At 41.6% G+C, this 26,759-nt stretch overlaps 1 protein-coding gene across 6 annotated transcripts; it reads right to left on the bottom strand.

Moving 5' to 3' along the window:
- Positions 1 to 990: 990 nt before the first annotated feature.
- Hp1bp3 (heterochromatin protein 1 binding protein 3) lies at positions 991 to 26,089 on the bottom strand. Of its 6 annotated transcripts, none has more exons than XM_085690414.2 (13): positions 25,966 to 26,086; positions 21,001 to 21,193; positions 20,322 to 20,418; positions 18,835 to 18,988; positions 16,655 to 16,814; positions 14,554 to 14,697; positions 13,233 to 13,313; positions 11,912 to 12,063; positions 9,606 to 9,696; positions 7,188 to 7,347; positions 4,519 to 4,630; positions 3,335 to 3,457; positions 991 to 2,715 (listed from the first exon to the last, which is right to left on the bottom strand). In XM_085690414.2, exons 2-13 carry the CDS (start codon positions 21,094 to 21,096, stop codon positions 2,421 to 2,423), a joined length of 1,665 nt encoding a protein of 554 aa, XP_085546540.1. In that variant the 5' UTR covers positions 21,097 to 21,193; positions 25,966 to 26,086; the 3' UTR covers positions 991 to 2,420. The 6 variants fall into 6 exon arrangements, with proteins under 6 accessions (XP_085546540.1, XP_085546539.1, XP_048299289.2 ...); XM_085690413.2 differs by having other exon boundaries at positions 20,322 to 20,421; XM_048443332.3 differs by lacking the exon at positions 25,966 to 26,086 and adding an exon at positions 25,427 to 25,553 and having other exon boundaries at positions 20,322 to 20,421.
- Between the last annotated feature and the right edge of the window lie 670 nt (positions 26,090 to 26,759).

Genomic DNA, 26,759 nt, shown 5'->3' on the forward strand with positions numbered 1-26,759 from the left:
ATGTTAATTAAACAAAATTTAATATTAATTAAACTCTTATGATCTTGAGAAAAGTCTTTTATAGAAGGTGATTCCTCAAGAAACCTTTGATTTAAGCCTGGCATGGTGACACACACCTTTAATCCCAGCACCTGGGAGGCAGAGACAGACAGATCTGTCAATTCAAGGCCAGCCTGGTCTACACAATGAGTGCAGAACAGCCAGGGCTACAGGGAAACCCTGTCTTCAAAAAGAAAATTAAAAGAATAGGAAAAAAAACCAAACCTTTGATTCATTAAACAACCAGCATACAAAATATTTACAAAGGAAACATCATTGACCATCAAAATAGGCTGAAGCCTGTCTTTAAAAAGGAAGTAAGCAGGGTGGAGAGATGGCTCAGCAGTTATGAGCACTGATTGTTCTTCCAAAAGGACATGGGTTCAGCTCCCAGCACCCACATGGTAGCTACAGTTCCAAGGAACCCGGCACCCTTATGATGTGGGATTCCCCTCTGTATGCTGTGAATATCATTGGTTAATAAAGAAACTGTCTTAGGCCTGTGATATGGTGGAGTAGAGCTAGGTGGGGAAAACTAAACTGAATGCTGGGAGAAAGAAGGGCAGAGTTAGGGAGACACCATGTGGCCCTGCTGGAGACAGACACCAGAACTTTACCTAGTAAGCCACAGTCATGTGGTGATACACAGATTAATGGAGATGGGCTATTTTAGAATATAAGAGTTATCCAGAAATACACTTACGCTATTGGCCAAACAGTACTACAAATAACATGGTTTCTGTGTGATTATTTTGGGGCTGAACAGCTGGGAACAAACAAGTAGCCTCCTACAACACTCTTACACAGGCAAAACAGCAATGTACAATAAATAAAATAATAAATAAATTTTAAAAAAGGAAGCAAGCAATAGTATTCCTTGCATGAGCAGAGATTACAGGACAGGTAATGTGAGTTACTCTTGAGAGTACACTGAACACTTCTTGACATAAGTTGTAGTTCAGCAGCTTTTAAAATTTCATGTTTATTCATATTTCTCAAAATATATGTACATAAAAAAGGAAGATTTACAACAGGAAAGATTGCCTTACATGCAACACAAATCCCAATGACTCATGATGGGATCTCACAAGTTATCATCCAATTCAAGCCCATTTTCTCAAATCCATTTCCCAGCCATATGTAAGCTGCTGGGACCCCAGGAGACACTGCAAGTGGAATGAATCTCAAACAAACACATTCTCCTCTGGCAGTATGTAAGGGGCCAGAGGATGTACATCAAAAGTTTAAGACAATTAAAATGTCAAGTGCTACAGGGAAGGAATAAATGATAAGCAGAAACTGTATTTCTCGAGTAGAAAGCTAGTGCTATTTTACACAACCTCACAATATCCTAAAACAAACACAAACAAAGAGGGTTAGGTAGTACAGCTTCATTTGCTTTTCCCCCTCTCCTCTCTTCTGTTAAAATATCTCAAAAAGGAAACCATTTGCCTGATATCAAAAGTGCTATGGAAAGGGGGGGGCACACAGGTGAATCTGAAATCTGGCTATTTTAGCAAATTATATGTTTTATCACTTAACATTTCTACATTAGTAATGGGAACTTGCAAACAGGGACTGACAACTCATGCCCCACATATTAAAAATATATCTAGACATTTGATCGAGAATATTCTGTCATTTTTGGTAATATAAGCAACACCAGAAATCAGATTCCACGTATTCCTGTACTTCCCCTTCAGTCAAAAACCAAATGGTGCAGACAATCTGTGCTCGCTGTTACTGGAACAATGCTCTGGGCAGCAAAGCGTGCTTGGCAATTGGTCAGAGCGACCAAAGGAGCGGAGATCTTTAGAATCTAGAGGATCACAGAGACGAGGGCTTCTCCAAAGTTCAAGCTGGAGAGAATGGTGAGTGGAGTGACTTTACAGCTGGAGTTAATCACCACAGCGCGAAGTCTCCAGGCAGAGGCAATGCCTTTCTGAAGTGTGCCTGCCTCCTTGTGACTTCCAGCACCTGACCTGTTGGTGCTTACTACAAATCTAAGTCTTTGCAACTGTTTAGATTAACTTGAAGGGAAAAAAAAACAAAATCAGACCAAAAAAAAAAAAAAAAAAAAAAAAACCAAAACCAAAAAAAATGAAGGTTGGGATTAAGAGGAGCAAAAGGAATAGAGTAGATTACATAGTTCAGCAAAGTCCAGAATTACTGCAGAAATTAAAATGATGAAAAGGCAGGCACTGAGAACAGTACCTAAAGCTAACAAATGTCTACATTGGTTTGTTTATATTCCTTCCCACAATGCTCATATGGGAAGAAAAAAATAAAATTTGAAAGCGTCATGACTAAAACAAATGCACACTGACCTTATAAAATAAGATTTTGAATTCTATCATGATACCCTTTTTTCCCTATAAAATTTACTTCTTTGCCTTGAAAGACCTTTTCATGGCAGATCTGCCCTTATCAGGCAGTTTCATCTCCTTCCTGGCATTGGCTGTGGGCTTTTTTGAGGAGCTCCCGCTCGACTTCTTGATGAGTGAGGGTGAGGGCCTGGCTTTCTTGGCAGGGGTCTTGGCCTTGGGGGGTGCTTTCTTGGGCAGCGGCCTCACTTTCCCTCTCTGGGCAGCAGGGACTTTACGCACAGGCTTGGACCCTCTCTGCTTCATGGATGCAGCCTTCCCTTGGGACTTGGCTGGGGTTTTCTTCTGTAAGCTGTGAGAACAAAAGAATAAAGGGTATTCACTCTCTGCAGAAGAGTCACTTTGCCAAGACAAGTTCATTTTGCTTTAAGAGAAATAGCTTATACAGAAATCACTATGTTAAAAACAGAAATTTGTTTTGATTTCTCAAAACAGGGTATACACAAATTTAGCTGATTCATGGAAGTCTACAGATGACTTAAGATAATATGGAATTATTTTTCTTTGAATAAACTACAGACATGTATATTATGTTTGAACAAAGAAGAAACTACTTATTCACACTGCCTGAAGTTTGGAATCCTTGAATTTCAAGGGAGAAGATCACTGAAATATTACTCAGAATCTGAGAAGCATTTCAGTGGTTAATACACATTCCTATGCTTAGCCCCTCCTATTAGTACCACTGTATTCTGAGTAATACTAGACACACACTCTATGCGAGCATTCTACCACTGAGCCATGTTCCCGATCCTTTATTTTTTGAAAGACGGTTTCAATAATTGCTCACACTGGCCAAGAATTTTCAGTTCTCCTGCCTCAGCCTCCCTGATAGCTAGAATAAAATTCCAGCTCCATCTTTAGCTTTGAGATAGTGATTATTCTGCCTCAGCAGATTCCTCGTCTCACACCTTCTCTTGGGTGGTGGTTCTTCATCCTCAGAGTCGTCTGATGATTCATCCTCATCCTCATCCTCATCTTCATCCTCATCCTTAGAACCATCTGGCTCTTTCTTTGGAAACAGAACTCCTGGGCTAAGGAGGGGGAAAAAAGTTAAAGTCTCATGTAGGACAAGGAAAATAACGTGACCCTAGAGCCTGTCATCAGACATGCCACTTCTAGACATACTCCCTCAAAAATGTCATTAGGTTACACATATCTGTTTAGAATTTAACCTACTTTGAACGCATGTACAAAGTCAACATAAATCTACGAAAGCTCTACATCATATTTCATCCCCTTCCTCCCATCATGTAGTAAAAAGGTTCATCCTGTAGTAAGCAGTCATGACCCTTCTGCCCTGTGGATCTGCCCCCAAACACACAGCAGCGAGGGGTCTGCAGAACAGTCACCATGTTTTGCCTTCACAATACCAGCAAATAACTCAAATCTAAAGCTCTTCAAACTTTCCAAGAAATTGGGCAAGAATTTTGTTCTCTAAACCCTTTTTTAACTTTTCTTAATAGTGTGTCTGTAAATTAAAACATGTATATGACCTAACTACTCAATCTACTATTTAATGTCTAAAAATTCAAGTGTACATTCACTAAAGTAATGTCTTTGTTTTTAAGAATTCTATACGAAAGTCTCAATGCAGAGCTGCTGAAAAAGAGCCTCCAGCACAGGCCATGGTCTTCCTAGAAACGGAAAGGCAGAGGGTTCCAGCACCAATACACAGAAAGATGCATGGCTGCTAAGAGCTTCATGCCTGTTTCTGTTTCGACAAATACATCATGAATAGGAGACATGTTTTTCAAATAAAAGTTTGAAGAAGGCAGAGTTATGATTTATAGAAACAGGCAAGGGTATCCCCATCTGATTTTCTAGACAACTAAAATATTTAATTCTCTGGTAATCTGACTGTGGCTACCATTTAAAAAGATAAAGAATGACATCAAGTTGACTTTCCAAGAGCTAGCTAACCTACAGCTCTCCTAGGACAGCAGAGATGCCTGTCCTACTAAGAACCTTCTGTAGTTATTTTCAGATAGTTCCAGTTCAGAGTAACAGTAATGAGGCAAGCTCTTTAACCCAAGGCTGTAACCCAGAAGCATATCAAGCCTACAGTGGCCAGAGCTTTATTTTGGGAGCTCACCTGGGGTAATACGGGAAGCACAGCTGGAAGGTACCACTGAACCCCTTCCCGGAGATCTGCTCCATCCACCCATTCTTCTCACATTTCTGCAGAGTTTTTTTCAGCAAATGCACTTTACAAAAAATTCCAGAATAAAAAAAAAGTTTAGATATTCAGATTTGGTGAATCGACCACAATTAAATGCAAACCAAGTTAACATTGATCACACATACTAAGTCTTTTCCGCCTAAATGTAGTAATTAGTTCTTAAAACAATTATTTTTGTGCCCATAAATTTGGCAAGTTATATTGAAAAAGTACAAAGAGATATTAGAATCCATTGAGTCAGAAACTTTTTTCACAGAAAAGGCTACTGATTCCATTAGAATGGATCAGTGTCTGCAGTCTAGAGGTCAAGAGTCCTGTTCTTGGGTAGTACATAACTGGTAATAACAGTCCTGAAGCTAAAAATGTCATTTCTACTCATCCAAGCATCTAACATGTAACCTCTATATATACTGATATCACCTCAGAGTTATATATAAAGATGGGCAGGGGCTGGGCAGATGACTCCATTGGTAAATGCCTGAGTCGAGGTTCACAGCAGACATGTAAAAAGAAGACATGGCAGTGTGCATCTGTAACCCTAGAACTACAAGTAGAGACAGGCAGTTTCATGGAGCTCAATGGCACGTGTGGCCATGTGTACATGAACATACTAACTATATACAGAGACATAATGCACATGCAAAAAAAGATAAGCAGAACAAATTTCTCAAAAATAAAGTGGTAAGACAATGGAATAGCTCCTGAGGACTTAGAATTCTCATGCAAAGACACATCAAGAACAGTAGGATAATTCAATTAATACAAGCCTCGGTGTAAGTGAAACTGAGAAGGTTACTAAATTGGCTTCCTGATGGTTGGGGTGGTGTCTGCCCAGCTACTTGGGAGGCTAGGGCAGAAGGATTTTTGAGTTCAAAGCCAGCCTTGGCTATTTTACTCTTCCACTACCCCAAGACATGGTTTCTCTGCATAACCCTGATGCCCTGGAACTTGTTCCATAGTTGTTGCTGTGTATGCTGGCATTTAACTCAGAGGCCTGCCTGCCTGCCTCCCAAATTCTGGGATCAGTGCCACCACCACCTGTCCCACCTGGGCTACTTAAGGAGACTCTATATTATAAAAAAGAAAACTATTATTTTCATTTTTGTTTTTTTGAGATAGAGTTTCTTAGTATAACCACTCTGGTTGTCCTAAAACTTACTCTGTGAACCAGGCTGGCCTCGAACTCACAGAGATCTGCCTGCCTCTGCCTCCTGGGTGCTAGGATTAAAGGCATGCGCCGCCACTGCCCAGCAAAAAAAAAAAAGAAAGAAAAGAAAAGAAAGTTCTTTAGAACAAGTGCAATGGTATATGCCTTTACTCTGAGTGCTGAGGAGGCAGGCAGATCTTTAAGTTGGAGGTCAGCCCAGTTTGTACAATGATTTCTAGGCCAGCTGGGGCTTATAGTGAGACCCTCTCAAAAAACAAAAACCCACACACTTCAAGATTATGCTTCTTTTTGTTTCATTGAGATGGGATGTTGTTTTCTTACTAGGCTGGCCTCAAACTAATAGGCTTGAGTGATCCTCTTACCTAAGGCTTCCAAGTAGCACTATGTAAGGCTATCTATATAAGACTATATGGCCTGCATGTACCATCATATCATGCAAAAAATTACTTAAACAGTGATTGGAGAGATGGCTCAGTGGTTAAGAGCAATGGTTGTTCTTCAAGAGGACTCAGGTTCAATCACCAGCACCCACATGGCAGCTCATAACTAACTCTCCATAACTCCAGTTCCAATGGACCTAACTTCCCCACACATAGGCAAAACACATAAATAAATCTTAAAAAAAAAACTTAAATAAAATATATTTATTTGTTGTTTCTGTTAGTTACAGAATTTCCATATCCTCGACAGTAAATCCTCACACAATTCCCTAGGAGCTTTTGATAAGGGAACCTTGTCACTCTTTCCCAAAATATTAAAAAATGTTAAGAACTGAATTACAGACTAATCTCTAATCTTAAAGTACTACTTCTGGTAAACGTAATTTACTAAGATAAACTACATCTTATTATAGGACATAAGGAATAATAGCCTGAAGTAACTGCAAATAAATAAAAACCCCAGTAATACCAGAAATCTAGCACCTGAAAGGCCGAAGCCTGAGGATCCGAGTGCCATGTCAGCCTAAGTGAAACAATGAGACATTATCTCAAAAATGAAACCTATAAGGGGTGGCGAGATAGCTCAGCAGTTAAAAGTCTTTCTGCTCTTCCACAGGACCTAAGTTTTATCCCAGCAGTCATGTTCAGGCAGCTTACAAGCACGTATGACTTTAGCTATAGGGGGTCTAACACCCTCTTCTGACCTCTACAGGTACCAGAGTCGTGGCATACACTCACACAAACATATACATATACACGTAAATAAAAATAATGAAAGTAAAATCTTTTTAAAAAACATAAAAATCAATCAATGACAGGTAAGTCTTGATTGCTTGTTTCTTTTTATAAATGACAAACCTGTAATGCCTCCCCTCTTAGTTTCCAGTTAGTCAGTAATCAATGCTTCAACATTAGTAGCATGATCTTTATGAGAATATTTCTCTAATCCCATATAATGCACACAGCTCTCTTACTTTGATAGTTAGAATTGGTCCCTGGGTGGTTCTCCAGGACGTACTTCTTCAGAGCAGTGGTGGAACAGGTCTTCGGTTCATTCATGGCAGCAATGGCAGACAAGATTGCATATTCCATCAGGCTTCCACCAAGCAGGGGTTTCTCCCCTGATTTCTTCAGCTGTTTTCCAAGGAGGAAGAGAAAAGCATCAAGACTACACTCTCCCAAAGCAGGTCAAGACAAGACTCCTCTGCACCAGGTAGGTCGGAGCTCCTGCATCAGCACAGATATGTTTTACAATGAATTATCAGATCAGGGCTTTCTCCTCCCACTCACCAGGTTTCAACCTAACTGAGGAGTCCCAACCCTGTTTTGGATTATTTTCTTCTCCCATCAAACCCTCCAGCTCTCCTAAAACATCAAGAGATATTGTAAATCCAAAGAGACTGATATCCTTATGCCTACATCCACTCAACATCCTTATGCCCTGTGCCTAGAAAATATTGATAAATATATAAGGGATCATACAACAGGAAATTTCATGGCCTAATAATTCCAGGCAGAGACTAACAAATAAGGATTATTAACAGTAAAGCTGGATGTGGTGGCACATGCCTTTATTCCCATATTTGGAAGCAGAGGCAGGTGGATCTAGGAGTTCGAGACCAGCTTGGTCTATATAATGAGTTCCAGGACAGCAGGGTTCTCTATAGAGAAACCCTGTCTAAAACACACACACACACACACACACACACACACACACACACACACACACACACACCAATAACCAGTAACATTAAGTCAAATAGGAAAAGAAAACAAGAATGCTTTACAGTACTGACTTACTTATTTTTTGAAACAGGGCTTCAGGTATCAAAGTCTGGCCTTAAACTTATTATGTGGAAATATGGCTCATTCAGCAGACTATTTGTCTAGCACACATGAAGTCTTGTGTTCAGACATCAACATCCCATAAACCAGTGATGGTAGCATATACCCACAACTCAAAGACTTAGGAGATAGAGCAGGAGGATCAGAAGTTCAAAGTCATCCTCAACTACTTATAAAGTTCAAGGCCAGCCTGGGTTACATGAGACCCTGTCTCAAAAAAGTAAAAAGCCACAAAAGCAGAAAAAAATATTTAAAATTCTGTATTTGACCAGGAACCTTTATCTATAATAAAGTGCTCCGAAAAAATGGTCAATTTTTAAATTTTCTTTGAGACAGGGTTTCTTTGTAGCCCTGGCTGTCCTGGAACTCACTTTATGGACCTTTAACTCAGAGATCAGCTTGCCTCTGTCTCCTGAGAGCTGGGATTAAAGGTGAGCACTACCGCACCCAGGCAAAGTTATCTCTTTTTCTTAAGTATTTCTGCACGAGGTTTGCTTTTCTTCATAAACCGATAAGACATTAAAACAACCACTCTCCTACTTAAGCTAGACATTAAAAACATTAGCAGAATGTAGAAAGTGTTTCTCTTAACCAGTTTTTTGAAGACAGGTATTTTTCATGACATAATACATTATTTAGTACGTAAGGGGTTTAGTATTGTAGAATTTTGTTTGTGCTCTATTTTTTATTCCTACATATCTGTGACAGTCCTGGTATTCATTATGCCGACAAGACTGGCCTTGAATTCATGGCAATTCTCCTGCCTCAGCCTTCTGAGTGCTGGGACTAAAGCAAGAGCAACTAGTTACTATTATTTTTATACAAATTAATTTAAAATTATAGTGTTTTGGTTCTGAAACAGTGTCAAGCGGCCCACACTGCTTTTGAACCCAACAGTTGAGGAGGACTCTCCACACATAATCCTCTTGCTTCCCCATCCCAGCATACTTCACCCAGGCAGTTTGAAGAGTTAACATAAACACCTAAGAGTTAATATAAACTCTCAGGAGGCAGAGACAGGTAGAGCTGAATTCAAGGCTAACCTGGTCTACAGAATGTGCTTCAGGGCAACTAGGGCTAAACAGAAAAATCCTGTCTCAAAAAACAAAACAATTAGTGTAAAATATCCAGTTTTTCTAAAGTTCATTATTACATTTACTTTTGATGAGTATGTATGTGGATGTACACATGCCATGACACATGTGTGGAGGTCAGAGGACAAGTTGCTTCTCTCATCCTACCACATGGGTCCTGGGGACCAAACTCAGATCATTAGATTTGGTAGCAAGTACTTTACCTGCTAACTTATCTTTCCAATTCTTTCTGTTTTGAGACATGACCTCACTATATAGCTCCTGCTGGTTTTGAATTTGAAATCTTCCTACCTCTGTCTCCCGAGGCCTGGGATTACAGGTGTGTGCCACCATGTTTGGTTCTGAGTTTTAATTTCTTATAGTACATACTGATAGATGTTAATACATATAAACAAAATCTTTGAGGGTCTTCAACACAGTTTGAGAATAAAAGAGGTTCTGAAACCATCTAACCTGGAATGTCCCCGAAGCACCTTTGCCAGTTATCTGCTCTAACTGGCCTCTCTCTACTGCTCTCTGCAGAGCATTCTTCAACAACTGAGGCCTGCAGAGAAAAAAAACAGTGATAAATCTGTTAATGAAAGAAAACTTGCAGAAAAAGAGCTGGCCTATTTCCAGATCTAAACGTGCAATTCCTATTATATGTAATATCCTGTTAAAATGAACAAATACAACACCAAACAGCTGGCATCCTGGACAAATAGAATTTCTTTCCTCTTAAAGAAGCTATTATTGACATAGATATAATCATTACCATACAGAACAAACTTTCTAATTGCCAGGATGTGACAAAACCCTATAATTTACTACCATCAGACTAATGAATGCACTGAATAATTAAATAAAGCAAAGACATCTTTTTCCCACTAATGGGTATTAACCTGCTATGTTGCCCAAGTCACACAAAGGTTTTGGCTTTAATCATACCAACCAAATTCATATGTGGGATATATAAGAATACTTTTTAAAAAGTCATTTTGGAGGTAACTGATAAAGGTCCTAAGGAAAACATCTGAAGTTGACCTTTGGCCTCCACATGCACATGTACACACATGAGTGTGTGCCCCCCCAACATGTACACCCTATCACCCCAAAAGAAAAAAAAAGTAATAAGGGATCCTGCCAGCATCTTAACATAGTATGATTATAGATAGAAAAGACTCATGCTTATTCCACTATAACCACAGACTTCCGGACTGCAGAACTGTGGGAAGCAAACTTATGTTGTATGCAATGTCAATGACGACGATAATGATGACAAAGCAATTAAAGCAGTCCACTGGAATGACTTTAAAGACCTGAGCAGCCAATGATACGGCTCAATCAATAAAGGCCTTTGTCAAGCCTGAAGACCTGAGTTCACTCACATGGTGCAAGAGAAGAACCGACTTTAAAAGGGGGAGGGCTGGAGAGATGGCTCAGACGTTAAGAGCATTGTCTGCTCTTTCAAAGGTCCTGAGTTCAATTCCCAGCAACCACATGGTGGCTCACAACCATCTGTAATGGGGTCTGGTGCCCTCTTCTGGCCTGCAGGCATACACACAGACAGAACATTGTATACATAATAAATAAATAAATAAATAAATATTTTTTTTAAAAAAAAGAACTGACTTCCACAATGGTTCTGTGGCATGTGTACCTGATACAAATACACATAGTAAAAAACCTTTTTTTTCTTTAAAAAGGTTGTCAGGACTCCACTGTGACTGCTGAGAAAAAAAGGTGGGGAGGGAGAGATTTTCAATAAAAAGGGGATGGAAACTGGGCAGTGGTGGCACACAGAAGCCGGGTGGTAGGGGCACACACCTTTAATCCCAGCACTTAGGCGGCAAAACTCTGTTGAGTTCAAGACCAGCCTGGTTTACAGAGCTAGTGCTAGGACAGCCAAGACTATACAAAGAAATTCTGTGTCTTGAAAAACAAAAAACAAAACAAACAAAAAAAGCAATAAGAGAAAAAGAATTACAGATGACTCTACATAACTGCATTTTCTGCAGGAACAACTGGATTAAAAACATCTGGGGTGGGGTCTGTGAATACACAGACTTTTTCCCTTACCAGTATTTTATATATTACAAACCTATTTACATAAGAATTATGTATTTAAAGTATACAGGAGAACAAGACCAGTGGTGCAGGTCTATAATACCAGCTACTTAGTAGGCTGAGGCAGGAGAATCACAAGTTTAAGGCATGTCTAGGTAATTTAAAGCAACAGTGTCTAAAAACAAAATGTAAAGAAAGATATAGTTAAGTGGTAAAGGCTTGTCTAGCATGCATGAAGCCCTAGCTTCAATTTTCAGTACACCAAAGATAAACACACAGAAGCCAGGCATAATTCTACTATTAAGGCAGAAGCACAAATTCTATGAGTTTGAGGACAATCTAGGCGACACAATGAGCTATCTTAAGAACAACAGAAATTATACACGAAGATGCACATTGAATCACTCACAGACAGGACTAGGTAAAGGCATGCTTGAGCACTCAAGGAGGCTATTGGAACTGACTGAGAGACACCTAAACTCCGTTAAGATCATGTAAGAATATGTAGTTTGGGTTTAAACAATAAACAAAAGAACAACAAAACTCCTTACACATGGCATAAAAAAGAAAACATGGGAATTTGGAGGCAAAAAATAAAACCATACATAAAGTTTTAACTCTGTCTCCTCCTAAAATAAAAAGCTTCTTAATATGCTAGCTATTTCCTTCTTCAAGAACAAAATGTACTTTATAGTTCAGGGCAAAGCTAATACCTGATATCCACTCTAAGCTTAGGGTAATACTGAGACACGTATTTCCTGATGAGACTGTAGGATGCTTCTTTAGGTTCACAAAGTCGAGTAAAGGCCAATGGAAGAATATCTTCCAGTTTTACTTGTGGTTCTGGATCCACTGCTGAGCCCTTCTGCAACACAGCACAAAAAGTTACAATCATTACACAACAGAAAGCCGTCAGCCCACATGCTACCTACAATTCTAGGGCTTTCCTGCATTACTCTCAAATCAACTGGCAAACAGAAAAGTATACTTTCCCCATATTCAAGTAAATCAGAGCATGAGGTACAGAGTGCAGCAATTTTGTCAGATAATTTCAGATTCAAAGAATAAAAAATACACACGGAAACCAAAAGGAAGAATCAAGTCATTCAAAGGTCCACTTTCTCTCTTCATCTCCAGTGACCAGGAATGAGGTGCAGCACCAGGAAGCACACCAACGCTCTTTTTCAAGTGCTATAGAATTCCATTTTAAAAAGGTATGAAGCTGTGCCTGGTGCTGCATGCCTTAACCTCAGCATTCTTGAAGCAGGAGGATATCTGTGAGTTTGAGGCCAGCTGGTTTATATGGTAGATTCCAGGACATCTAGTGATATGTAGAAAAACTGTCTCAAAAGTAAAATTAAAATAAATTTTAAGAGGCATAAAACTTTCAGAGTTATAAGAATGATAAAGATCTTCATAATTCTAATCACTGACATAGACAAATATTACTTCATTTAAAATTTTTTAGCCATGACAGGTAGTGATGATATCACACCTTTAATCCCAGCACTCAGGAGGCAGAGGCAGGTGGATCTCTTGAGTTTGAGGCCAGCATAGTCTACAGAGCTAGTTCCAGAACAACCAGGGCTACACAGAGAAACCCTGCCTTGAAAAAACAAAGCAAAACAAAAATTTTAGTCGTATTTTTTTAAAAAATAAAACTATTTTGGGTGATAGTACTTACAGAGCTGAGAAGACAAATGAGATCTGAGGTTTCGAGTCTGGTGTTGCAGAAATATACTTTTATATCTTCTCTAGCTTAAAATTTATTTCACAAAAAAAGTAATGTAATTCATACAGCTGCCAATAATTTAATATAAGGCATTAAAGACCACAGACTTACCAAGGCTGGAGTGCTAAGGTTTGTAATCTGACTGGTCTTCACACTTATCTGGGGGATTCCTTACAACGTCTCTAGCCCTCAGTGGAAAGGCTGCACTTCAAATAGTACTACTCACATGGGCACTCAATTAATGCTGCTGTCTTCTGTAGTAGTAATAACAGTTCAACACCCAAACTGTGGTATAAAGTTACCTTTCTATTTCTGGATTTCTGAGGTGTTTTTCTTGATTTCTGGACCACAACAAAACTGCCAGATGCACCTTTTCCTTTGACCTAAAAGTAAATGAAATCTAAGTCATTCCAGTGTTGAGTTAGTAACTCAACTAGAGGGTTACAGAGCAGGATGCAAAAGTTAATGTGAAGTGCTGCTTAACTCTGGAGAGAAAAGAACAACTGAGTCAAAGAGTCAAAATTTGGGATAGGACACCACACTAGTCAATCTGGATAATCCTGTCACTCAGACTCATCTAACGATCAAACATCTTACAAAAATAAAAAGATTTATCAATCACACAAAAAGGAAATCACCACACAATAGGAATCACTTTATGCACAGATGAACCCCTAAGTACCCACCACAAAGAATACACTCAACATATACGTACTGAATGAACTACTCACTGAGGCTTCCTAGGCAGAATTGAGCTGTCTGAGTAGCACAGAACACACCCCATCACACTCTGTAGAAAGGTATCAAAGAACCCCAGGAGCTCTTGGAATGTGATAAACTAGGTCCTAAGATTAGCTCTTTTTGCTACCATGGGATCTTAGTGGTTATTTTTATCACTGTAGACTTCTGAAGAGTACTTGAGATAAAGTCCATCTTTGCTTTAAGGTTGTTGTGGTTTTATTCCAGGACAAGGTGATCAGGACTTCACGTGTGCTCAGATAAGTTTTCTAGCTGGAGCTGCAATGCCCACCCTAAGCTGTTCCAACTCTAAGCAATCCTTTGAGGAACTACACAAAGTTACAGATTATGCTTGAAATCAGAGTTAATTCTCTTTAGGCTTTATCCGATGCTATCTAGCTCTCAGGTGTTAGTAGTTTAAGTAATAATCAATTGAGGTGAAATCTACTTAAAAGTCAATTTATTAAGCATCCAGTTGAATCACATACATTAAGTTTTAGAGGTAACAAACCTAAAACAAAAGCAAATCTCCTTCTGTAATGGCAATAATAGTATTTCCTAACCCTTATTATCATTTTTAGAGCGATATAATTTCAAGTATCATCCAGTCTCCGAAGACCCAACCAACAGCAAGCAAGCAGAGAAAACTCATACCATTGTAGCGCTCTATTAAGAGTGACCTACAAAGGCAACTGCTAGCAGGGTCTGAGGTCTGTCCTCACATAGTAAAATTAGGTCCAGTTCAATTATTTTAGTCATGTAGCTTACTTTAACAAAAGAAAGATAAACCTAACTTGCTAGAAATGGACTTAGCATATATATATACTATATATATATATATAATATATATATGACATAATCGAGTTTTCTAAAGTGGTGTAATACCTGTTTGATGACTCCTCTGCTTAACTCTCTTTTCAGAGCTTGCTTAAGGAGATAGCCCCTTCTCTCCAGATCCAGAGAAGGGTACTTATGGATGATGTACTTTCGAATAGCAACCACTGAAGCACCACTCTTCTGGAAGCATGCCTATAAAATTTTCAAACCATACATATTAAACTTTTTTTTTTTTTTTTTTGGGTTTTTCGAGACAGGGTTTCTCTGTAGCTTATGAGGCTGTCCTGGAACTAGCTCTTGTAGACCAGGCTGGCCTCGAACTCACAGAGATCCGCCTGTCTCAGCCTCCCGAGTGCTGGGATTAAAGATGTGGGCCACCACAGCCCAGCAAACAAAGGGCCCAGCGCTCAGATACAGGGCACAACAGCTTTCTGGAGTTTTTTGTGTTTTTCCCCCCCCCCTGCATGAGATTCTTAAAGAGAGACTATGTAAAGGATACAGATCTCAGGGCTGGAAAGCTAGCTCAATATACTCTTGCGGAGAAAATTGGACTTGGTTCCCAGCATGAACACAGTAGCTTACAACTGCCTGTAAACTCGAATTCCAGGGCATTCAAGTTCGAGGTCTTCTTTAAGTCTCCAAGGGTTCCTGAACTCATATGATACAATAAATTCACTCAGGCATACACAGAAATACAAAAACAAAATAAATCTTTTTCTTTTAAATTCAAGGCAGGGGAAGGGACTTAGGCTTAACTAGCACAAGGCCTGATATTTGGTTCCCAGCATTGGGGATATTGGGAAGAGTTACATAATGAAGGCACTATAAGATCAGACTTACTTTCATTTGGTTAAACAGCAAAAACATATAATCTTGCAGAAGAATCACTGGTTCAAAGCCATTCTTTTTTTTAAAAAATATTTATTTATTTATTATGTATACAACATTCTGCCTGTGTGTATGTCTGCAGGCCAGAAGAGGGCACGAGACCTTATTACAGATGGTTGTGAGCTACCATGTAGTTGCCAGGAATTGAACTCAGGACCTTTGGAGGAGCAGACAATGCTCTTAACCACTGAGCCATCTCTCCAGCCCTCAAAGTCATTCTTGACTAACAGGTACTTCAAGACCAATCAGCTTGTGCTTTATCAGGAAATTCACCCTGACGCCCCAAAATATCTGAGGGCTACATATGCTAATGAAAACCAATGAATTACACTGAAGTCATACACTATGAAGGAAGGCTAATATTTTGAAAGGGTTAGTGAAGAATCAAAGCAATAGGATTTGAAGTTTCTTATTCTAGGTATGAAAAGTGTTATATATCACCGGGCAGTGGTGGCACATGCCTTTAGTCCCAGCAGTCAGGAGGCAGAGGCAGGTAAATCTCTGTGAGTTCAAGGTCAGCCTGATCTACAGAGAAAGTTTCACATCAGCCAGAGCTGATACACAGAGAAATTCTGATACACAGAGAAATTCTGTCTCAATAAACCGAAAAAAAAAAAAAAGGGCAGGAAAGAAGGCAGAGAGGGAAGGAGCGAGAGAATGATAAAGGGAGGGGCTGTATAAATCATATATGTATGATATATATGTATTAGATACTCAGCTGTACAAACAAAACTAGAGATTAACTTTTAATAAAAATTCTGCATGTTTTCTAATGATTCTATTTTATATATGTACGTGTGTGTATATGTCTGGCCCCTGGAGGTGGAATTATAGATGAGCCAGTCAATGTGGGTGCCAGGAATAGAACCAAGTCCTTTGTAAAAGCAGCAAAGTGCTCTTAACCAACAAATCATTTCTCCGGCTCCTTAACGTAAATTTTAAAAAACAAACGTGCTTTCAGGGAATGGTGGGGCATGCCTTTAATCCCCACCACCACTACTTCGGAAGTAGGGCAGGCAGATCTAAGAGTTCAAGACCAGTCTTGGTCTACAGGGAAACTTCCAGGACAGGCAGGGCCACGCAGAAAAACCCTGCCTCGGAAGTGTTCATCAAATGTAATTAAAATAGAAAAACTTGCCTCCTGTGATGAATATCCTTTAAGAAACAAAGCAGAATTTCTGACATCTGGACAAAATAGGCTGCTTTCAAATAAGGAAAGCAGAAGAAGGCAAACCTGAGTTGACTGCATGAAATAACTTGCCTTAATGGCCTCAGTTAGGATTGCATCCATCTTGGGTCGTGGGGAAGAAGCCATTGGTGTTTGTTTCTGGGCCCTTGCTAGCTGGCTGGCAGAAAGAGTAGCCCAGGAAGGTATCGTTTTTTTCACTTTCTTCTCCTTTTCTTTAGACTGATCTTTCTCACTGAAAAACAGAGTTTTTCATGCAAGATGAATTATTCTGAAACACAATCAACATTCTGTACTCACAGATCTCACACATTTGCATTCTGCACTCAAAGACTACAAACACTTTAAGGAAAACAGCACCTGTACTGAACACTCAACTTTCTTCCCTATCATTAGTCACTAAGTAACGTAGCACAGCAACTGTATACAAAGTACTCTCAGTGCATTAGGTATTAGAACATACAGGAGGATACACCTAAGTCATGTAACACTAAACCAACTTACAGAAAGGACAGATCTTAGTACTGTAGGGGTCCACAAACACCAAAGGGCAATCATAGAGAAAAAACAAAAGGTTACAAAGGGAGAGCCAGGTATAGGGGCTATAATCCCAGCACTAGGGAAGCACTAGGGATGCACAGTAACCCTAGGTTCAAGGCTCCAAAAGCCTAGTCTGGATACCAAGTTCCAGGACAGCCACAGGCACAAAATGAAACCTTGCCTGGAGTGGAGGACGGAGGTGGTGGTGGAGGGTCTTTATTTATACTTATAAATAAACTTATATTTACATATATTATATAAATTATTTAATTTATATACAAATTTAACATTTATAAATTGTTTTATTTAGATACAGAAGAGCAAAAAATTACAAGATATTAGAAACTTTCTGGTACTATAACTGAATCAAGAGGCTCCTCTTAGGTATGAGCTAGAAAGATGTTTCTCTTAGGCACAAGAAAGAGCAATCACATTAGTTGTCACCAAGAATGAAGTGAAAATTCTAGCTGGAGAGTTAAGTTCAGTGTAAGAACAGTGGCTGCTCTTTCAGAGGACCTGAGTTTGATTCCAGTACCCATAAAATGGCTCACAGCCATCAGTAATTCCATTTTCAAGGGATTCAACATTGTCTTCTGGGCTCCATGGTGCCAGGCATGCACACACAAAATACCCATACACACAAAAAATATAATAATACAAATTAATAATCACTACAACAGATGTAATGGGATATAGGAAAAGATCTTAAAGTTCTAAGTGTATGATTTTAGTGTCTCAATCATCTAAACAGTAAAACAACATCAACTACCTTCAAGGTAAAGAATAAACAAATTTGAGGCTAGAGATGATGTGAAATTCATTCTAAGTAGTAACAGTAATCCACTCACCTAACAAAAGTATTAGAATACTACAGAGTAGGCACAGCCAATAAAAAGCACAGACCTTACTCTTACAAAGGGGATAATTACTTCTTAGCTGGGCATTGGTGGCACACAACTTTAATCCCAGCACTTGGGAGGCAGACGCAGGCAAAGGTCGAGGCCAGCCTGGTCTACAGAGTGAGTTCCAGTATAGCCGGGAGTGTTACAAAGAGAAATTGTCTCAAAGGAAAAAAAAAAAGAGAAAAGGGAAGGGAGATCAAAGATTTCCTGAGTATATACATGGAAAAAGTGTAACTATTACTATTGTAGTTAGAAAAGAAACCGTGTTTGTGTAAATGTGATGTGCTCACAGAGACAAAGGGCAACGTCGCCTGTCTTCCTCAATTGCTCTCCACTTTTTCCTTTTAGAAGAAAGACAGGAATATGGTGACAAATACCTGCAACTCAGCACTTGAGGTGTCACCAGATACAGAGCTTATGCTGCTCTTGATATGACGTGACTGAGTATTTTAACAAGTACATAGAAACAGCTCGCTGCTGGCAAAGAGGTAGGAACAAAGGGTGAAGTGTCTTTCAAGTCAGGTTTTTGGTAGTTATCACTTCTTAGTGAGATTCTATCAAAGCTTAAAAAGTATCATATGCCCCTTTAATGAATTCTAAGCACAAAAACACATTCCAGAAAACAGAAACGCTTACTCAGACTATCATGCTAACTAACACTACAAACTCTAAAAGGCATAAAAGCGCATAGTAAAACCTTTCCCAATAGTGATTTCACAAAGCAAGTCCAAACAGTGAATGCCTAGCACGAACAGCTGACCTGCAGTCTCACACAGCCTTCAGCTATAAAGAGCAAGAAAGCGCAGGCCTTACTCCTTCTTGGTCTCCTCAGAAGACTTGTTCTTTTCCTTTTCTTCACTCTCGGGCTCCCCCTTGGGCTGCTCCGCCTCACTTGATGTAGCAGGTGGGGTTTCATTCCCCTGTTCTTCTACAGTAGAGATAGACTCCTCGGAACTTCCATCTGGTTCTAAAACACAGAAGCCCCCCACCCCATCCAGTAGTCAATAAACGTCAAAGACATGTTACGTAACAGGTCTGCCAACTGTTCAAATTAACAGATGCATTCTAAAATGAATCACACCGCTGTGGCGTTCGAGTGCCACTATTGCAATACCCCCATCTGGCATCCTCTTCCATCTTAAATCATTTGAGTTGCCTGTTCAAGTGTCCACCCAGACCATTATGTGAAAAATACCCAACACTGCATGAACTAGGCAGAGGCGAGGATAGGGGTTTTCAAGGTCATCCTTCTCTACACAGCAAGTTCCAGTGATTGTTGTGTCAAGCCTAAGACTATCTCAAAAAAGCCTAAGACTATCTCAAAAAAGAAAAAAATTTTAAAAGAAGAATTTAAAATTTGAACATGACTTCTGAAAATTCTTATGAGTGAGTCAAAAATGTAAGGGTTTGGTTTTCGGTGGTGGTTTTTGGGACAGTGTCATGCTATATAGCCCCGACTGGCCTCAAATTCAAAGCAACATTTCAGTCTTCACAGTATGATATATCATTCTGCTACACGGCCTGTAAGCTGACACTATCAGAGATGCAGTGATAAATAATCAACAGTACTTTTAAACTTTGACTCTCATATTCCCTATTACCTTGAGCACGGCTGCCCAAACTGGGCAGCACTTAAGGATTCTGAGACAAAATTCAGATTCAAAAAAAGAACCCGACAGGGAGAGAATGGTGTGCTCATTTCTGCAAACCCAAGATGTACAGGGGAGAAATTAAAAAAAAGAAAAAAGAAAAAGAAAAAAAAAGATAAAAAAAAGAAAGCAAAAAGATCACATGACAAAGACTAAGAGGGAGCTGGAACAGGAGGCTAGAAATAGTGTGAAGGAACACCATTTCCCCAGGCTGATGGACCTGGTTCTCTGCCCTCCACTCCTTGCACTCCCACCTGACCGGCTCATCTCTTCTCCACTGACACAGATCACACACAATGTTTTACAGCCCACAAGATTCACTATGGCCTCCTGATGATTTCACTGCCCATCTTGAAAGCCCAAGCCTTCCTGAATTCCAGAGCCATCTCTCACTACTAGGCCTAAAATGTCACATCAATTGTTTCTCATTGTTGTTTTTAATTCCAAGAGCATTATATTTTATTAAAAGCCTTCAAATAGAAAATACACTCTTTACCCACACAGTCCAGCATGACATACCAATGTCTACTACTTATCTCTTCCAATGTTCTTTAACATTTCATCATGAACATGAGAATAATTAAGTCCAAAAAGACTTAAGGAATATTTCAAATTGGAGTGTTCTGCCTTTTTTAATTGTGGCTACTTTACCTGGCTTTTCTTCCTCCCCTTCAGCAAGCTTGCTTTTGGGCGGAGTTTCTCGGGTGGAATTCACAGTTCGACGTATTGGCATGGTGCTATCCTCTGCCTTCTAAGAAAACAGACGCCCATAATCACACAGGATAAAGAGCTCCTTTCTGTCTCTCAAGGGACCTAACTGGGTATCAAAGATGTAGGAGAATTCTTCAAGTCTTCTCCAGGATCTGAATCAAATTACTTTTAACAAATTGAAATTACTTTTTTTTTATTCATTTATTATGCATACAATATCTGCCTACATGTGTGCCTGCAGGCCAGAGAGGGCACCAGACCTCACTACAGATGGTTGTGAGCCACCATATGGTTGCTGGGAATTGAACTCAAGACCTTTGGAAGAGCAGGCAATGCTCTTTAACCACTGAGCCATCTCTCCAGCCCCCAAATTGAAATTAATTTTAACAAGTTGTTTTTTTTAAGTGAAACATGATTTTAAAAATATTCAAAATATTTATTTTAGGTAGAACATTAAACGGAAACAGTTATAGGTATGTGGAATCAATTTAGAAGGCTGAAAGTTTTATAAAGAATTTGAGGGGAAGATGAAGAGAACTTTGTATCTATGAAGAACCCAGCAGAGCCTGAAGTCAGGGGTTGATCCAAGAGTGAGCTTCAAGAATGCATCAGCCCCTACCTCACCTAACTTGTCCGCGTGGATCAGCTGAGCTCCTACTATAAGTGGGAGTGCCTTAGGATGGACGAGTTCACCTTGAGACATATCAGTCGCCATTTAAAATAATTTCTAGGCCTGAATACTGGTGACACTCTGAAGCCTCTGCTGTTAATCACAAGGGTTTTTCCTAATGGCTTCAGTGTGAAGAGTCAACCTAAAGCACAGAAAAGACTTGGTGTGAAGATCAACAGAAACAAAACTAAACTAAATTCAATATTCCAAAGGGAATAAATATAACTAAAACTTTAAGTTACAGATGACTTAGTTATTACTAAAAAAGTAACATTGTTAACAAATTAATGTAAAGCAGCGACTAAGATGAATGCGTAAGCCACAGCAGCTTTGCAATTTCCACAGGAACCAAGGCAGCAAAGACAAGAATGGGCTAAGGAACCTGACCCCCAACCCCTCTTGCCATTGACCTGGAACTTAGAAGGAGACAAAAGGCAGGTCTAGCCAAGGATCAGTTTACTAAAGATGACTTTTGTTATCATTCACATGGGGTCAAGAAAATTAACTGTAATCTTTCACTCTATCTCCATTAGAGAGTAAAAAATTTCCCCTCAATAAAGCGAAAACCGAAGGGTAAAATTACCACTGAGAACCCAACACGAAAGAACCCCCAGAGCCAGGGAGGTGAGTTTAGCTCACCACCTAGACGAACAGAGTATGCACCCAAGACCTTGGCCTAGTGTAACATAAACAAATGCATATAGAAAAAAAAAGAGCATAAGCAAATAGCCACAAAAAAATCAGGCATGGTGGTACATGCCTGAAATCCTAGAACTCAGGAAGCTGAGGCAGGAGGGGATACATATTGAATTCTAAATTCTAGGCCATAGTAAGCTAGAGAATGAGACCTTAACATGTGAACAAATAAGCAAGCAAGCAAACAATTACAAACCTCATGCAGTCACCTAAATTTACCTTCCTGTGCCCTTAAAAAGAAAAAGAAAATAAAAAAACCACTAATGTGGGTGGTGGTGGTTCAGTGAGTAGTGTTATGAAAGCACGAGGACCTGAGTTCAGATCCCCAACACGCATGTAAAAGCTGCATGTTTGGTGCCATCTGTAAGCCCAGCACTGGGAATGGACAGGCAGATCCCCAAAGCTCAACAGCCAACCCGTGTAGCTGAAATGGTGAGGTCCAGGTTCAGTGTGAGAGACCCTGTCTTGAAATATTTAAGATGGAAAGCAACTGAGGAAGAATCCTGTATGTGACCTCTGGCCTGCACACATGCACACATATGTGCACACAATGTACACAACTCTAATATAGGACCCTGATGTTCTATAATAAAAATCCCTTAATAGAAGGAAATGGATATTTAAGTGTTTAGGCCTCTGCACTAGTGAGCAATTAACAAAGATGGGGAATAATTAATTTCTACTTTAATCTCTAACTTTTTAGAAATCTAAGAGCTTTTATCCTGTCATGAATAGTCCCAGGCCACAGCAAACTGGGGTAAAATTATAAAACATTAACAGAGTGCTTTCAATTAGAGAAAAATCTGCAAATGCCAACAGGAATTCCATACTCCTCTATCAGTTGCAAAGAGAACTGAAAGAATGCAAGCTAGGGCAATGCACTCAGCTGTAACCCTGCAGTATGGGAGATTGAGACAGAAGGTGCAACATCACCCTGGTCCTACCTCAACCTACCCACGCCCCCAACATACAGTGAACTAGAAATATCTACAAATTAAAATTCTTAACAGCACAAAGCATGCTGGATAAGGTGAAGCATTCATTTAATCCAAGCATTAGAGAGTAAAGACAGCAGAGAGATCTCTGAGTTTGAGACCAGCCTGGTCTACATAGTGAAAACCTGTCTCAAACCCCATTCCCCACTCCCCCTTAAAAATAAGCAAATAAACAAACAAACAAATAAATAAGGTCAAGAAGGTTCAGGTCATTACTTAAGTTTTTTTGCATGGGGATTTCAACGCAAACAAGTAATACTGACCCTGCAATGTGTTTTCCTGAAAATTACAATTAAAACTAAGGTGGAATTTTCCCAAGCACACATATACAAAAGTAAAAAACTAGAATCACATCATCCTTTGTAAAGTGACGGTGCTGAGGAATTCTTCCTAATGTACACCACCATCAGGTGGATAAACGTGCTGTAAAGGAAAACATACAGACACACACAAAAAGCTCCTGAGCATGGTATCCACCCACATGGTTAAGAGAAACCATTGTCTCTGACCTCAGCACAGACATGGTGCTGAACATACGCCCCCAACTCACCACCCCAAATAAATACATGTAATAAAAGTCATAAGACACCTATAGTTATTTGGGGGAAATATTTAAAAACGTCTGCCTCAGCTCTTAATTTCTTTACTAAAAGGCCATAAAATGCTAACCCACAGTATTTTTTGTTCTTCTGTAATAGGGTAATAAGTTATGTTTGTTTTTGATACAGGATTTCTCTGTGTAGCCCTGGTTGTCCTGGAACTCACTATGCAGACCAGGCTGGCCTCAAACTCAGAGATCCACCTGCTTCTGCCTCTTAAGTACTGGGATTAAAGGCATGAGTCACTAAACCCAGCTTAAATTCACTTTTCATTAACAGCTAACAAAGCTACATGGATGGTTAACCCAGACTGCTTTAATTAACACTATCAATGCAACTTGTAGCTTAACTTTCTGTTACAGAACTGTGAATGATTGAAACCTTTCAGACAGCTACATTAGCTCCCTAGCGGGGAGTTTTGGGGTTTGGGGGTGGGGTGCTCCTGTAGCCCAGGTTGGCTTTAAACTTGTAGCAGAGGATGACTTAGCTCCTAACCCACCTTCCCAACGCTGGCATTACAGCCGCACACTACCCTGGAAAGAGAACAGGTATTTTTCTACTAAGCCATGGATACAAACTAGATGCCTAAAACATAGCAGGGTAAGAAGAGGAGTTTAAAAAGTATTTGCAGAAGAATAAAAATTGTTTTCTAACATGGGTTCATATGGTATGAAAACCAAAATACATTTTCACCTGTAGCTTATAAAGTTCTCCTATGGCCCCAAGTTTTTGGGTTCTTTTTAGCTGAATGTAAGAACAGTAACACAGACTTACTTTTGACTAAGGAAATGCCTAAGCTGTTTTATTATAGGCAATACAGGACTTATAGAAATGGAAAGCCCAATCCTGTGGCTGTAGTTTGCGCCACGAGGAAGAGCAGTATGTCTGGGGCTGCAGCATGTGTTTCAAACCACAGCTATCCTTTCGAATTTGTGGTCTTTAGAAAAGGCACCAGCATTTCTCCAGCCACTCTACACCTCGTGCAATATACATACTTCCTAACGTCACTAAACAGGGAGCACTGCACACCTCAACCAGCTCCCAGGCTGAGTTTTCACACTACACTCAGTAACTGCTGGCAACTCTCCCATCTCGTTATTCAGCATGGAGTGATGTCTATCCTGGTTGGGCACACGGCTCCACATGTTGGAGGTAAGGCTTGCAGCGACATAGGCTTCAGTAACTTCCTAGTCATCTTCCAGTCGTCCATCTCCCAAGTAACATTTGAAGACTAGGGCCAAAACCCCATCCTCAAGCTGTTACACATTAACCCTGAGATGACAGTCTGCACCAATCCTCCCAGGACTCGCATTGATGCTGAAACAGGTTCAGAGCGAGTACCAAGGCAGCAGGGGCTACATATAGGGAGACCTTCTCAAATACTAAACTTGAAATAAGTTTTGAGCAAACTACTCTGAAACTGAGGTCCGGCGGTTTTAAAAGCGTGTGGTGTGGTAGTTTTTTTATGCCTGTGCTGATGAAGGAAAAAAACATGGACCGCTTCTCTAATCGCTTCTAGACTTTTCGGCTAAGATCAAGTGCAGAAGGACTCTCTAGTTTTATGTCACTCTACGATACTTGCGCATAAGGTCCCAGGTATAAAAGACTCGTTCTTCAAAGCAAAGCAAGGGACAACCGGAGAGGTGCAGTAAGACACCGCGGGAGAAATGACGGGCAATTCTGGCTGGGCCGGAGGGTTTAGCGCCAAGGGCCTTAAGACTGCCTAAGTCTGGACCAACTTGGGCCCGGGCACCAAATGGCTGGCCCTGGCAACCCCAGCTGCGTCGGCCTAGGGAGCGCGCTGGGGTTGAAGAACTCGTAGGCACGCGGGGACGCGGAAGCGCAAGGCTGTCATGGCAGCGGCGACAGCAGCAAAGCGACAGCGCCCACAGAAGCTGAGCATCGCCGGGAGGAGCAGCGAGGACAAAGGCGCGGGCGGTTCCGGGACGGCGGAAGCGCAGAGCCGGGAAAAAGTGGGGAGAGCGGGGGCCGAACGGGCGCGGGGCTGCTGGGGGAGACTGCGGTGGCTCGGGGCAGTCACCGCCCCGCGCTGCGATCCGCGGGGCCTCGACTCCACACACTCACCACTGGGAGCTCCGTAATGGCGGCCGCGACCGCGGCGGGGGCGGAGAGCCCGGAGGGGCGGGCCCGCCGCAGCCAGTCACTACCGCCAGCATCTTTCGAACCGGCTTAGAGATCGTTGAGAATAAGCTGAGGGGAGGGCGCGGCGGAAGTCGGGCCGAGGACCTTGGAGCATGCGCGAGTCCACAACCAATAGGGCGCCGCGCTGCACGCCGGCGCATGCGCGCTACGACGCGCGGGGGGGGCACACACACGACCAGGGAAGAGCTGCCCCTCCTCCCCAAATCCAAACAAAACAAGGGCGGGAGCGCGCGCCGCCGGGCCCCGGAGGCTTGCGCGGCAGGGGCAGGGGCCGGGTGGCAGGCGCGACGCGAGAGGGCGCAGCGGCCGCGGCGGGCGGACAAAAGGCGCCGGCTCCCGGGCCCCGCGCCCCGCCCCCTGCGCCTGGGCAGCAGCGGCGTCAGCGCCCAGGCCGGCGGCCTCCGCCACTCGTGCCCGGGGCCCGCGCTCACTTCTCGCGCGCCGGGTCCGTCCCGCGTTACCTCTGAGCTCCGGAGACCCGGCGCCCGCGATCCGCACGGCCTCTCTGCGTTGCCGCAGCCGCCGACCGCCGACTCCGACACCGCTGTCCTCCAGGCCGGGCACCGAGCTCTACCGCCCCGCCCCCCTGCCCGCGGCCTCGCGCGCGCGTCCCCGCGCCAGCCCCGCCCCCCCGCGCGCTCCCTCGACGTGGGTCCCGGGCGGGCGCGGGGGCGCGAGAGGGCGCTCGGGGACGACGGGCGGCGCGGGGTGGACAGGAGCTTACGTTTGGGGTTCCAGCCTCCCGTCAACCCTGGAAGACGGCGCTGGATTAAAAAAACGCCAGCCACGATCCTGAGTCCACACGGGACTGGCAGTGTAGTAGTGGCCAAGGACTGGAAGAAGCTGTTCTCCATCGTGAGCCGGTCTGCCCGAGCTTCCTGATCTGCTTGCACAGACAGGGTCCCCACCACCACCACCAAAAGAAACCTCGGGATTAAGAGAAGGTTTTGAATTGGCACTTTATGTTGGGATTTACACACCACCGCTGTTGAGAACTGTCATCTTGGAGCTGGAGAAGTAGTTCAGTGGTTAGGATTTGTCTAAAGTGAAGAAAGCCTTGGGTTCATTTGCCAGCACTTCATAACGACCAGTGTGCTGGCGCAGTCTTGTAAAGCTAGCACTCAGTAGGTGGAGGCAAGAGGATCAAAATTTCAAGGTCATTTTGGGCGTGGAACCAATTTAAGACCAGCTTGGGAATGCACGAGAGCCTGTTGAACTACAGAAGGGGCAGAAAGGAAAGGTGGTAGGTGTGATT

The sequence above is a fragment of the Myodes glareolus genome, chromosome 6, assembly GCF_982192425.1.
Source record: "Myodes glareolus chromosome 6, mMyoGla1.1, whole genome shotgun sequence".
NCBI classification, from domain to species: domain Eukaryota; kingdom Metazoa; phylum Chordata; class Mammalia; order Rodentia; family Cricetidae; genus Myodes; species Myodes glareolus.